The sequence below is a fragment of the Camarhynchus parvulus genome, chromosome Z (assembly GCF_901933205.1).
Source record: "Camarhynchus parvulus chromosome Z, STF_HiC, whole genome shotgun sequence".
NCBI lineage: Eukaryota > Metazoa > Chordata > Aves > Passeriformes > Thraupidae > Camarhynchus > Camarhynchus parvulus.
Window position 1 is genome coordinate 59171121 of NC_044601.1, and position 13666 is coordinate 59184786.

General features: G+C 42.7%; 2 protein-coding genes across 2 annotated transcripts; one reads left to right on the forward strand and one right to left on the reverse strand.

Moving 5' to 3' along the window:
• Window positions 1-2479: 2479 nt before the first annotated feature.
• BRIX1 (biogenesis of ribosomes BRX1) lies at window positions 2480-7139 on the reverse strand. The gene is made up of 10 exons (XM_030968631.1): window positions 6972-7139; window positions 6107-6218; window positions 5677-5720; window positions 4982-5052; window positions 4555-4604; window positions 4386-4459; window positions 4236-4286; window positions 3856-3957; window positions 3211-3339; window positions 2480-2888 (listed from the first exon to the last, which is right to left on the reverse strand). The coding sequence occupies exons 1-10, from the start codon at window positions 7137-7139 to the stop codon at window positions 2619-2621; spliced, it is 1071 nt and encodes a 356-aa protein (XP_030824491.1). The 3' UTR covers window positions 2480-2618.
• An 87-nt stretch (window positions 7140-7226) lies between these two features.
• On the forward strand, window positions 7227-12016 carry RAD1 (RAD1 checkpoint DNA exonuclease). The gene is made up of 5 exons (XM_030968710.1): window positions 7227-7491; window positions 8439-8547; window positions 9155-9413; window positions 9760-9858; window positions 10187-12016. The coding sequence occupies exons 1-5, from the start codon at window positions 7297-7299 to the stop codon at window positions 10368-10370; spliced, it is 846 nt and encodes a 281-aa protein (XP_030824570.1). The 5' UTR covers window positions 7227-7296; the 3' UTR covers window positions 10371-12016.
• The last annotated feature ends 1650 nt before the right edge of the window (window positions 12017-13666 follow it).

The window sequence follows — 13666 nt, forward strand, 5'->3', positions numbered from 1 at the left end:
GGAGGAGCGAGGCGGGAGGGGAGGGACCTGCGGCGCGGTGTCAGCCGGCTGCCGGCGGCACGTTGGGAGCGCTTCGACCACGGGGTGTCCGATTAACCAGATGCCTTGTGCTGGAATTCACAGAATCAGTGAGGGTGGAAAAGATCTCCGAGATCGAGTCCTGCCTGTGACCCAACACCACCTGGAATAGGACTGAGTGCTACTCCAGGGTTTTCTTAAACACTTCCAGAGACGGTGACTCCGCCCTCCCTGGGCAGCCCATTCTAATGTCTGATCGCCCTTTCTATGAAGAAGTTACTTCTAATGTACAACGTTAACGTCCCCTGGCACGGCTTAAGGCTGTGTCCTCTTCTCCTATTGCCAGTTGCCTCAGAGAAACTCTGACCCCAAGCTGGCCACCCCTTCCTTTCAGGGAGCTGTAGAGTGCAATGAGATCTCCCCTGAGCCTCCTCATTTCCAGGGTAAATACCCCTGCTTCTCTTAAGACCTGTGCTCCAGGTTTTGTTGTGCTTCACAGCTTGGTTTTCCTTTTCTGAATTTGCTCCAGCACCTCAAAGTCCTTCCTGAATTGAGGAGCTCAGACGTCAACACAGGACTCATGATGCGACCTCACTAGTGCTGAGCACAGGGGAAGAATAGCTTTCCTAGGCCTGCTGGCCACACTATTTCTGAAACAGATATTTCTGATTCCTCTGGGTGTTGAGGAGCTCAGTGGCACAGCCATCACAGTGCACATTCTCATGGTAGCTTCTTTTTATACCTATGCTCTTCAGAGATTTTAGCATTGGTCCAAGTTGCTTTTCTTCTCTAGGTCAGGTGTGTGTAAGTGGGCACTACACAAACTGAGCTTTGGATGATACAGCAAGATCTGGAGGCCCTGATCTCACAGTAAAATCTGGAGGTCCTAATCTGTGTTTAATCCAAACATGGCAAACACAAGCCTGCAGTGCCTGGGCAGCCAGGAGGGCCAACCCTGTCCCGGGAGCATCAGGCACAGCATCAACAGCTGGGCAAGGGAGGGGATTGTCCTGCTCTGCTCTGTGCTGGGGTGGTCTCACCTCGAGTGCTGGGGGCAGTTTTGGGTCACTTCAACATAAGGATATAAAGCTATTGGAGTTTATCTGGAGGGGGGCAGCTTAGATAGAGAGAGGTCACAGCAGCTGTCACATGGCTTGTTCAGCTTGGAGAGGAGGCTGAGCAGGGACCTCCCTCCAATACACACTTTTATCACAGGAGGTTTTGGCTGGAATAGTGTCAATTTTCATCACAGTAGCAGGTAGGGAGCTGTGTTTTGGATTTGTGCTGAAAACATGAATGTTGTGTGGATAGTAACAGAAATGCTTGCATTATTGCTGAGCAATGCTCAGACTCACAGCCTCCTTTGCTTCTCATCCCACCCAGCAGAGAGGTGCACAAGGTGAGAGGGGACGCAGCCAGGGCAGCTGACCCCAGCTGACTGCAGGGCTATCCTTCACAGCATGGCACCATGCTCAGCATACAAAGCTGGAGGAAGAAGGGGGGAACATTGAGAGTGCCACATTTGTCTTCCTAAGTCACTGTTACATGTGATGGAACCCAACTTTCCTGGGAGGTGAATACCTGCCTACCCAAAGGTGATAGCAGATAAATTCCTTGTTTTGTTTTGCTTCTGTGCATGGCTTTTACTTCACAAAAAGCTTTGTTTTTTTTTTTTTTTTTTTTAAGTCTTTATCTGAATTCACAACTTTTAATTTCTACCTTTCCAATTCTCTTCCCCACCCTACCAAGGGAGAGTGAGCAGGCAGCTCTCTGGGGCTGAGCGGCCAGCTGGGGTTAAAGGACAGTGTCTCGGGGAAGTTCCAGTTGGACACCAAGGTTCTTTACACAGAGGATGGTTACTTCCCAGGGAAGCGGAAACAAGCCTATCAAGAGTTAAAGAGGGTCTGTATGATCCTCAGTCATACGGCTTAGTGTTACAAAGTTCTGCAAGCAGTTAAGTTTGTCTCAATTATCCTGATGGGGGTCCTTCCCAACTCAGCTGTGTCTATGTATTAGACTATGTGAACTGAGCACATGCCTATATTCACCAGTCTTTCTTTCCAAACACATGGCACACAGACCACTTTGCTGCAGAAGTAATATGGGATTTCCCTCACCCTGCTGGGTGGGGTGGTATTTAGAATTTAGCAGGTCAGCTTCCTCTCCAGCCCATTGTGTCTTTTCAGCATTATGAGGCTGGAAATTGAAACAGAGGTATCAAACGGAAACAGGGCATGGGCAAGGCTTTGAAACACAAGAAAGTCTGAGGGAGTGCAGAACTAGTGAGTGGAAGAACCAAGTCATGAGGTCAGGAACTGTCAAGTAATCGTATGTAATAAAGAAATAGCCCCAGAGAAGTTGTCCAGAATAGCTGTGATGTCCCACCCCTGGAAGTGTTTAAGGCCAGGCTGAATGAGATGCCATGTTACTTCTGAAAATTCAGAATCCCAGAAGACAATAAAAGAAGGCAAACTCAATCTTTATAAAGAAATGTTTTGTTCACTTAAAACTGAAGTTCAGACATGTTTGTCTGTACAATGTAGATTCAAATATTTACAATATTCAGTTGATTTTGTATGAAGTTTCATTCCTTGTAGCATCTATGCAGATCCTTCAGTTCTAAATAGCTTTTTTTGCTTTTTCCTCTGAATTTTGCGTAGCTTCTTCTTATCTTTAACAATTGGCTTTGACTCTGGTTTCACAAGCTGTATTTCTACTGGCTTCTCTTCAGCTGGAGTTTCAAAGACTACTTCAGTAGGATCTTCTGCAACAAGGACCTTAGTCCCTTTTTTCTTTATCTTCTGCACTTCTTTCACCTGCTGCTTCTCTCTAAGCTTAGCTGCCACTGACAATCTTATCAGCCGGCGATGCTATAAAAATAAGAATTTAAATTTCATTATGTTTCAAATAAGCACGATGGAAGAAATCTGGTATAAAGAAACCAATTTCTTTAATACTAATTTCTGTGCTTAATGGCCAAGACCCTCAGTGTAATGTGATCTTCTCAGTGACATGACTTCTGCATTCACTTCATGATCACAAAACTACTCTGTCCTCAAACTGTCGCCAGTTTAGGGCACTACAAAGGGTCATGGGGAAAGCCATACTTGATGCTCCTGCACAGACTGACTGCAAGGCTGATTTTCAAATTAGTTGCTAAATGAAAGAGAAAAAAAAGACAGAGCTGCTTACCATATTTGGGGACTGGTAATGAGGATTTTCATAGAGAGTTGGTCCTCCAAAGCTACCCTGGAAGATTTTTATGAGGTTCAGCACAAAACGAGGCCCAATTTCTACTAGAGATGCATCTTCTTCTATTATCTGCAAAAAAAGAAAACTTTCTCAATTTCTCATAGATTGAATCAAAGCATATGACCTTGGCAGGCACCTTGCATATATATGGTAATATACACAACTGAACTTAAATTCAAGATAAGCTAGATTTGCATAAACCCAGTTCTGTACATAGAGCAGTTCTTTGAAACTCAAGCAAGCTTTTGGAGTACTCTGTATTTGTGAATTCCTTCTAAAGAAAGTAAGCTCTAGATCACTTTGGGTCAAAGCAGCCATTTAGGTTAAGGCACAGTTTAGGCGTTGGGTATGTCCTGCCACCAAGACATCCCTCACAGAATCACAACTTAATGAATGCAAGTTCAGCCTTCTCCCAGATCTCTCCAGAGATATGGGAGAAGGCTGTCATTTCAGGACACTGAATCTGCAAGCACTAGGGGCTGGCATATCCTGATAACAATAATAGTGATTCTTATCTCATTTAGTGGATTTGATATGAAGTTACTCCACTGACCTCCTTTTGAAGAGCTAGGAGAGACCACTCACCTGGTAATTGCGAAACCAGATCCTTTCATCAGTGACGGTGAAGGTGAAAACATGATCAACAAAAGGCTGGCTTTTGGGGTGGTACTGTGGTGTACCAAATATCTGTAATAAAAGGCAGTGTTTCTGAACATCTGCAATTTAAGAGGTCAAACATAAATGGCTCTTTTTAAACTCCTTTTAATTTACTAAGTTCCCAAACCAAGGTTATATTTCATAACCCAAAACTTAAGTTGTTGTGCTAAGAATGTGATCCAAATCCTTTCTGATCTTTTCAAAGTTCAGAGGTGTAAAACTGCTACTTGAAAAAAAACCACTTGCAATTCTTTAGTATGTTGCCAAAAAACATCTCCAGTGAAGAAACACTGGAACTATAGACTGACCTGAATAAACAATTCTTTTAGCAGGGCATAGTGTGGCTCCCGGTCAAATATCTACAAAAAATAAAAATGTTGTTTTACATACAAGGCTAAATGCAATAGCCATGCAAAAAGAATAAGAACATACCCAAATGAAATAAAACCTACACTTACTGGATCAAAAGACAAAAGGGGTCTTGAGCCCCTTAGGCAATTTCCTGTCATCTTCAATTCAGCCAGTGTGTGGACTACAGTGATTAAAAAAAACCAGAAGTTATTACTTACAGAAAATGTTTTGGACAGAACAGCAAGAATACAAACACAATAATGTCCACCAGCTTACCATTCTGCACCAAGAACTTAGCAGATGGTCCCTGTGGTGTGTTTGAAAGCCTTCAGAGGACAAGTGGTGGGGAAGAGAGAAAGGAAAATGTTAATAGCAGGGAGAATACATGCTGGATTTCCACACTACACCCCAACCAGTTATTCCTGCATTGAAGTAGTTTCTGTCACTTTTACAGCTGTACTGAGTTCCTTTAAAAAGCTCATAAACACTTGCTTTCTAAATAATTTTGTAAAATGCTTCTGCAAACAGTCACCAAAAGCTGTTCACACATTGTAAATCTGCACTATTCACAGATGTGCAATATTAGAACAAATTTAACTAAGCAGCAGTATTTCATGCATCTTCACTATTATAGTAGGAAACTTCAGCTAGAACTGAAGCATCTGCAGCTTATAAACAGAAATGTAACAAAACATTTCCTTACCACATGTAGAGATCCTGTTTCTTTTTGGCTTCAAAAAAGATGCACTTATTGCAGTTTTTCATTTCACACACCTACACAAGACACATCGAATTAGCTGCTTACAAACATCCTGAAGACATTTTTGATAACTTTCCTCGTTCATCTCTAATATTTTCTCCTCTCCAAAATGCAACTTCAAAAGCAAAGATCTTGTCTTATGAAATGACATCTACTGACACCCAAATTTTGGTTTGGTTTTTTAAAAAATTTTCACGTACTTACTACAAGGAGTAATAACCTCACTAAAGCTACAAACAACCTGATAAGCTCTCCAGGATACAAACACAAGAGCAGGAGCTGAGACATTAGGTTCTAGGTTCAGAACTATCCATGTCCTACTACATTTGGGCTGGCTGCATATTTGTGTCCTAAATTGTTCAAGCATAAGCTGTACTACACTTCTCACCTACACAGAAAAGCACATTATGCTGTATTTCTTCTTCATTATGCTGTATTTCTTCATGATGAAAATCTGTATCTAATTACAAGTTTCATTCTGGTTTTATTAACCAAAAGTCAACTTTTGGCTTTTTGGGTATCAGTAGTTTTCACCTATGAAGTTACACTTTGAACTTGGTTGCCCCTTTCCCTTGCATACTGAATTTCCACAGAAAATAAAATAAAATGAAGAAGCACCAAGATAAACCCTGAATTACCTCATTGATTACAAATAACTGGTCTTTACGGTCCATTTTTGTATCTGGAAGACAAAATCAACATTTACAAGGCTGGAAAACCAATTTAATACAAGAGATTATTGTAACAGTCAGGTTTTTTGCAAAAAATTTACTAGTTTATAAATGAATGGGTAATTATCAAATTGTTTCTGTCACGTTATGGAATATCTAAACATAGCAACGAAACTAACTGTGCAGGTTCAGGAGTGATGCCATAGGATTCACCTCCCAGAAAATACTAGGATACAAAAATTGCTGTACTTGTTGGCTCTAAAGGTGTTTGTTTGAGATACAAGTTTCATAAAAACTCTTCTGTACCACATTAAAAAAAATAAAAGAACAGGTTGTTAGGAGCTCTTGGTTTAAAAGCATTCTCAAATATAAGTTAGGAATTATGTTCAACCCCTACCTGCTTTAGAGTGAGGCATCAATGTCCTTAAGTCCTGCATTAGGTGTCTTGTTCTGAAATTAATTCCACGAGAGGAAAATATCAGCACTCGCTCCTTGTTTTTCCATTTGCCCTAGAAAAAAAGACACAACAGTCACATAGGAAGCTTCTAGCCTTAATACTGTTATAATGCAGCTAAAATAAAAATTTGGACAGTGAATACAGAAAGACACAGCAAGAACCTTCATTTTTATCTCCCACGCAGACAGAACCACGCTCTCAGCAAGAGTGGAGACTTCCCTACGGAACAGGGGGGCCCTGTTTTTACAGGAGGAGCCGTCCCCATCCCGATCCACAGCGTGCTCCCGGGCACAGCCCTGCACTCCCACCCAAGGAGGAACCATCCTCTCATCCCGATCCACAGCGTGCTCCCGGGCACAGCCCTGCACTCCCACCCAACTGCTAAAAAGCCACGTGCGTCGCTTATTTTCCTGCAAAATGGGCTCAGGAACAGCCCCAGAGCACAGCCCAGCTTCTGTCGGAATTGCGAAATCTTTGCGTTTACATGCAGTACTTTACGTTTTTCCTACAAGCAAACAATTACCGAAACCTCTCCACTTGACTCCTAAACGGAACGGGCACAGTTCCCACACAGCCTCTGTATGCAAGAGAACTGCCCAACTCTTTCAAACACTCCTGAGACCGAGGTAACACATCTTACCGATATCGACCAGGACAGCGCTTTTCGCGTATTCTCACGGAAACAACGCACCGCCACGTTTACTTTTACTGTTCACTTTTACTTGTGCTGCTATTATAAAAGACTACGAACAAACCCCTCTGTCACGGCTCAGCCGCGCTCCCTCACACAACCGAGCGGCGGTACCTGGGACACGGGCGGCGGGATGCTGTATTCCTGCGGCGGGACACTGCCATCCCTCGGGCCGCCCTCCGGCGCCGCCTCGCCCGCGCTCGGGGCGCTCCTGGCGCGCTTCGCATTCCCCGCGGCCAGCGCTCCACGCTTCCTCTTGGCCGCCATCCGTCCGCACGCCATGCCGCGATCGCCCGCCCCGCTTCCGGCGCTCGCATTTCCTGCGCCGCCGAGGCTGTGATCTCACTTCCTGCGCTGCCTCCCGTTAGCCGTGCCCACGTCCCGCCTCCTGCACTCCCGCCTCCTGCGTTCCCGCTTCCTGCACTCCCGGTGCCGGGCCATGCCGTTCTCGGCGCAGCCGCCCGCCAGCGGCGAGCGCTACGCGCTGTCGGCCAGCCTGGACAATGCCCGGCACCTGTCCAGCCTCCTGCGGGCCGTGCACTTCCAGGACCACGCCACCTGCCTCGCCACGGCCAGCGGGCTGCGCGTCACCGTGGAGGATGCCAAGTGTATCCAGGCCAACGCCTTCATCCAGGTACCGGGACACGGGCGAGGAGGCATGGAGGAAGGGCCATAGTGAAGCTGCCCTTGTTTATGGGTGTCCATGCTGCTGGAATTCCAAACCCTGCACCAGTACATCCCTGAGCAAGCACCTGACAGGGTAGTGGGTTTGCACTCTCTTCTAGTGTATTAGTGCCTGCCAAACTCATGGCTCCTTCTGGCTGTGCTGTGCTTAGTTGCACAGCAAGTGCTCATAGTATCCCTTTTTAAGTGTTTTGAGCTATAGCTCATCCCAAAGCTAAAAGGTTGGATTTAGGTCAGCTGTGAAAGAGTACAGATTCACAGACACTTGATTAAAGATGGTTGTGCTGTTGCCAGGAAAATATGAAATTACTTTTCCAAAAGCAGCTCATGCCACCCTGCTTTATTTCTGAGACACTCCGTTCTTGTAGGTGCCACAAAGCAGTGAGTGCCAGTGACAGACAGGATAACAAGGAGCAGTTTATCCCTATCAGGCTAGTCAAAGGCAGGACTCAGCACATATTTCAGAGTGATGAAGTCACTGTTCTGATCTGTTCTTATGTCCTTCTAGTATTTGGAATGCTTATTCATGCACTGAGCATAAAAATGTAAGAATTGTTACTGGAGAAGGGTGATACATTGTACAGTTCCATGAATGTTTCTAGCTCCAGAAGTAAGCAGCTCTAGTTTTACTATTTGTAGGTTGTACTTAAACCATAATAGATATAATGGACAAGTATTTAGAATTTCATGTTTATGCCATCTTACCTGATTTCAAGTGTGGTTTGATTGTGTTTTCCTAGTTTTGAGGATGAAGACCCATATTTCTATAATCAATGCTGTGTTGCATGTAGAAATCACTTTGTGTTGCACTGATTTCTGGATGGGAAACCTTGAAGTTTAAGCTGTAAAATAATTGCAGAAACTCCCAACTTTTCATCTCTTTTCCTTAACTTACAGGCAGAAATTTTTCAGGAATTTTCTGTTCAGGAGGAGTCTGTGACATTCCGGATCAGTTTGTCTGTTCTTCTGGACTGCCTCACCATTTTTGGAACCAGCTCCTTGCCAGGTGTGGTATATTTCCATGAATCCACAGGAGGCTGAGTGGGTGCTGCAGGATGTGTACTCACGTGGCATGGAGTGATACCATGGCAGCTTTCTGGGCAGCTCTGCCTTAAGCTCGTCATTCCTCCACAGTTTTGGTTGTGGCTGACCTAAAGATCTAAATCAAGTGTACTCAAGAGCACTGTGATTTTGGGAAACCAGAGGTTCAGGTGGTGATAACCTGCCACAGGAGGGTGTGACCACAGCACAAGCTCAGCTGCATTAGCTTCAGTTTGAGTTGCACAAGTAACAAGAGTAGTAAGGAAGGACGATGTGAGCCAGAGAGAGCCACAGGACCATGAGGATTTTCCAATTCCTCTAAACTGTTTGTTGCATGTCTTAATTGTCACAGCTGGTGTTTCTTGTCTGGTGGTTGAAATTATTTGGATTTGAGTTGTCTACACACAAGTAATTTAATTATACTGCATAACCATTAGCATTTCAGAGGGTATCTGGGAGGCAGCACTAAAGTTGATCTGTGGCCCGTGTGCCAGAAAAATGTGAGTTTTCTAAAGTGATCAAATGCCCTAACTATGGTCTCTGCAAAATGTGTGTTTAATTATCTTTTTCAGGAACATCAACGGCTCTTAGATTGTGTTACCGTGGTTATGGGTATCCCCTGATGCTGTTCTTGGAAGAAGGAGGAGTGGTAACAGTGTGCAAAATCAACACTCAAGAACCTGAGGAGTTGTTAGATTTTGATTTCTGCAGTACAAAGGTTGTTAATAAAATTATCCTGCAGTCGGAGGGACTGCGAGAGGCATTTGCTGAACTGGACATGACCAGTGAGGTTCTGCAGATTACCATGTCTCCAGATAAACCCTACTTCAGGTACTAGAAATGCCTTTCAATTCAAATTGAATTGGTTGCCTTGGCTGGTGAGGAGTGGAAGTTTTCACAGTGGAGAGAGGGGAACTATTTTAGAATTAATTCCTTCATTTCAGGAAGAATTGTAATGAGTATAGCAAATCACAGTGTGTTCTCTGATTAGCAATGAGTATTTTGACAACTTCGTAAATGTGACACTGGTGTGGACAGTTTAGCATTTTTGAGTAAATAAAGTGAAACAAACAGCAGGGTTTTGTGAAACAGTCATGAGATATGTACAATGACTCATTTTGGTGAGTTTTTACAGAGCTCTCATCAGGTGTGTTGAGGTGTGCTTTTTGTCTTCCAGGTTATCCACTTTTGGAAATGCTGGAAGTGCACATCTAGACTACCCTAGGGACTCTGATTTGATGGAAGCATTCCACTGTAACCAGACCCAGACAAACAGGTCAGAAAGTGACTGATGCCCTCTGTGCCAGGTCATGCATTCTTGATGGGAAGTTTAAAAACTGCTTTTGCATTGCTGTGACATTTATTTTATTAGTATGGGGGGCAAAAATACTCCCCATCTGATAAAAGGCTGTGTCTGTAATCAAAAGCTAAGTGCTGACGATGACAGTTTAATGTTGTTACCAGGGAAAGAGCAAATAAGCATGTTCCCAATTGATTTTTGTTTATTCTGGGTCTTTATTTATGACTAATGTTTCAGCTCCTCTTTGCGCAATGAGTTTTTTTCATATTACTGAAATAATATATAATAACATTTTCTCCTTCAGGTACAAGATTTCTTTGCTTAAACCATCCACAAAGGCACTGGCTTTGTCTTGCAAAGTGTCCATTCGAACAGATGCTCAAGGATTTCTTTCACTGCAGTACATGATTAGGAATGAAGATGGACAGATCTGTTTTGTGGAATACTATTGTTGCCCTGATGAGAACGTGACTGAAGCAGAACTGTAGGTGTTGTGTGCTGGCATCTGTAATATATTTTTGGTTATATCAAATATTATATTTTTTTACAAAACTAAATGAAAGCTGTAAAGTTTGATAGAGTTAATATTGTCTTTATTTTTTAACTCTGGAATAAGAAAGCTGAAAACTTTCATTTTCTTCCACTGCAAACGTTTCTTAGCCTTGACTCAAACTGAAGCTGAAAAAGCAGAAAGGGGAGTTGATGTCTTATAGACACTGCTTCCAACACAGATGTTAAAGTACTGTTTGTGTAATACATTGATGTTTTTTGCAGTGTTCTCCAAGAATTTTTGTTTGTGCTATGTTTTTTTGTCTTTGGCTTCTAGTAAGCAATTACACAGGGGAAAATCTGAATACTAGTTGTATATTGGCCAGATAACTTTCAGTGACTTAAAACCAAATTTGTCTTCAAAGAGAACAACATTTTCAAAGAGATCTCTTAATAGCAGCAGGTGGTTTCTTGCTGGCAAATGCTGACATGTTTTGTCAGTGAAGCCACTAGGCTTCTCCTCATCTTGATTAATTCTTAATATAACTCAATTCCTTGGAATTCCATCTGACACCAATTTACCATTTTGTCTGCAAACCGATGTTGAATTGGTAAATTGATATAGAAGCCAGGATTTACTTACTCATTACTCACAACTGTCCTGGCAACATCCTTGTTTTGGGTCAATAGTTTATTACACATCTGCAAGAATGCTGCGGCTGAGCTGCTTCAGTGTACTCATGTCCCTGTTCCTACTCTGCTGCTCTCTACTGGTGGTGTTAAGAATCATAAGAGAGAAAAGTTTCATATTGAAAATGAATTTCGTCTGCCTTCTCAGTGGCCTTTTTCCAGCAACAGGAGTCACTGCTGAACTGCAGCAGGGCAGTATCTGCCTGTGTCCCATGGAGTGGTGTATTCAAATCTGCTAAAAATGGGGCTGACCTCGTGCTCAGTGGCAAGAAAGTGTGGTTCCTGGGCGGTTTTCTGCAGTGTCCCACCTGCAGAACAGCAGGTGGTCTCTGTTTAGGTAAAAGTCCACTTGTCCTTTCACACCAAGGACCCTGCTCAGAAGGGGAAGTACCTGGAGCAGCCAGGACTGGACTGGATGCAGAGTCTGCAGATCACACACAGACACTGAGCCCTGCCTGCCTCTCTGCTGTGGGGTGTGCTCAGAGTCAGCAATCTCCAGGTGGTTTCTGCAGCTTTATACTCTGGTCAAGTTTTGTTGTCTGTCAGATGAGGTCTTGCTTTGTTTTCTATGGAAAACAGTGTTCACGTGTTACCAAGTTCATTGCTTCACAAGTCAGCAGAATCCTTTGGGTTTATTTTAAAATGTTTTTGTGGATAATTTTTTACCTCCTGCTTATGCCAGCAAGAGTATACTTTTGGAATACACAGTGTTATCTGTTCACTTTTGTTGGTTTTTGTGCAAATCATCCATTTGTCACAATAAAGTTTGCAATATAAGTTTGCAGTAAAGTTTACAATAAAGTTATTTGTTTGAAATTTATAAACAATTACAAATTTTGAACTACAAGGCTGACATAGATATATTCTAAATAACATAATATTCTAAATTACTCTTATTCACTGGGTCTTTTTTCCAAACTAAAATATACCCAAGACAAGTATAAATAAACTTCCTTCTGGCTTACTGTGTCAAATTCTTCAATGAAAAAAAGGTTATGGTCTCATTGGGAGTTATTAATACTATCCCTGACTACTGAGTATCAGGGATGATTTACATAATCCCTGGGTGACAGGATAAAAATTAAGTAGAGCACACCACTTTCTTGGTGTGATTTATTTTAGAATATCCAAGTTTCTTTTATTGTGTTCAGGAATTGTGGCTTAACATTTGAATTTTTATATAATTGCCTACAGCTGCATTGTGTTCTTTCTTGAAATAGTACTTCTAATGATTTCATCTGTGGCCTACCAACCGTAATCATAGAAGCAATACCCTTAGAAGTTAGAACACCACAAAATACCAGAAAATAACTTGCATTTAGTATTAGATATTAAAGAGACATATGATTTGTGCAGGAGTTAATGTCTGTACCCCAGATGGGGTGAGTCTTGGCCTGGGCTCCCAGAGGTAGGGAGGTGCTTGTGCACTTTTGACTTCATGGATATGGTTTTAGGGAGACAAGAACATGGGAAATCTGGGCCACAGCCTTGGTGCTGAAAGGCAGTGAATTGATTTAGGATCCATCTGTTCTATTCAATCACATTTCTGCATTCAAACACAGTAAAATAAAAAGGTTGAGGAGGAGGATTGCAACTAAAAGGGCACTGCATCTTTTTGACCTAGTAAGTTACTTAAATTCTGCTGCACTGGATTTCCTGCTACACTTTGCATGGATCCAGAACTCAGGTTACCTTTAGTACATTTTGTCTCTGCTATTTAACAAGACCTTTCCCCTTGCAGACTACAGGAAACCTGCAGCAAAAGAAATGTTCAGCTCATGTTTTTTTCTTTTTGTAGTGTCACAGAAGAGGCTTGTCATAACTCAGATTTTGCCCATCTGCTTTCTTAAAATGGTGCATGCAAGTACTGAGAATTACTTGTCTTGTAAAGTCAACCAGTTCCTGGGTTGGCAGCTGTCACCAGTGCCTTCAGCCGTGGTAGGGGATGCCTGGCAGCTCTGATGGGCAGCACTGGGGGCTGTGGGCATCCCACATCCAGAGGCCACAAAACCGGCAAGTGATTTCCCCTCCAATTATTTTGTGATTTTCAGAGCAGGAACTGACCGCAGGTTTTCAAGAAGGCACTTTGATTCTACCAGAAAACTACTGCCAATAGGCCCAGACTCCCCACCAGTCTTTAAAGATTCCAGAAGTCAAAACAATGCCTTTGGCTCCTGACAATCTTTATGCAACAAAACACCAACAGTGCTGGTGCTACTGTTATCTCCTGCCTCCCAACGTGTTGAATTTTTGTGTCTCCTTGGCTTTCTACAATGATTGCAATCTGTAAAGCACAAAATTCTCCAGGGGGAATTCAGTTCTATATATCTGTTTCAAAGTTAGTGGTGGGAAAAAATCGGTGGTTTAGTTTTTATTTAGTTTAGTTGTTTATTATTTATTTACAGATGGATTTACAAGGAAATAGTACTCTTGTATACTTGACTAGATGAGTCTTTAGTGAGGTTAGTGGAGCAGCTGGAAAAGCTGAGATAAGCCATATGCTGTTTCCTGTAGGTGTCTGTTTTTAACCTCATTTTGTAGCATCTTGAAGAATCCAGTAGGTGGGTCTTACCAAAATAAATACTTAGAAACTGTGTGTAGTAGC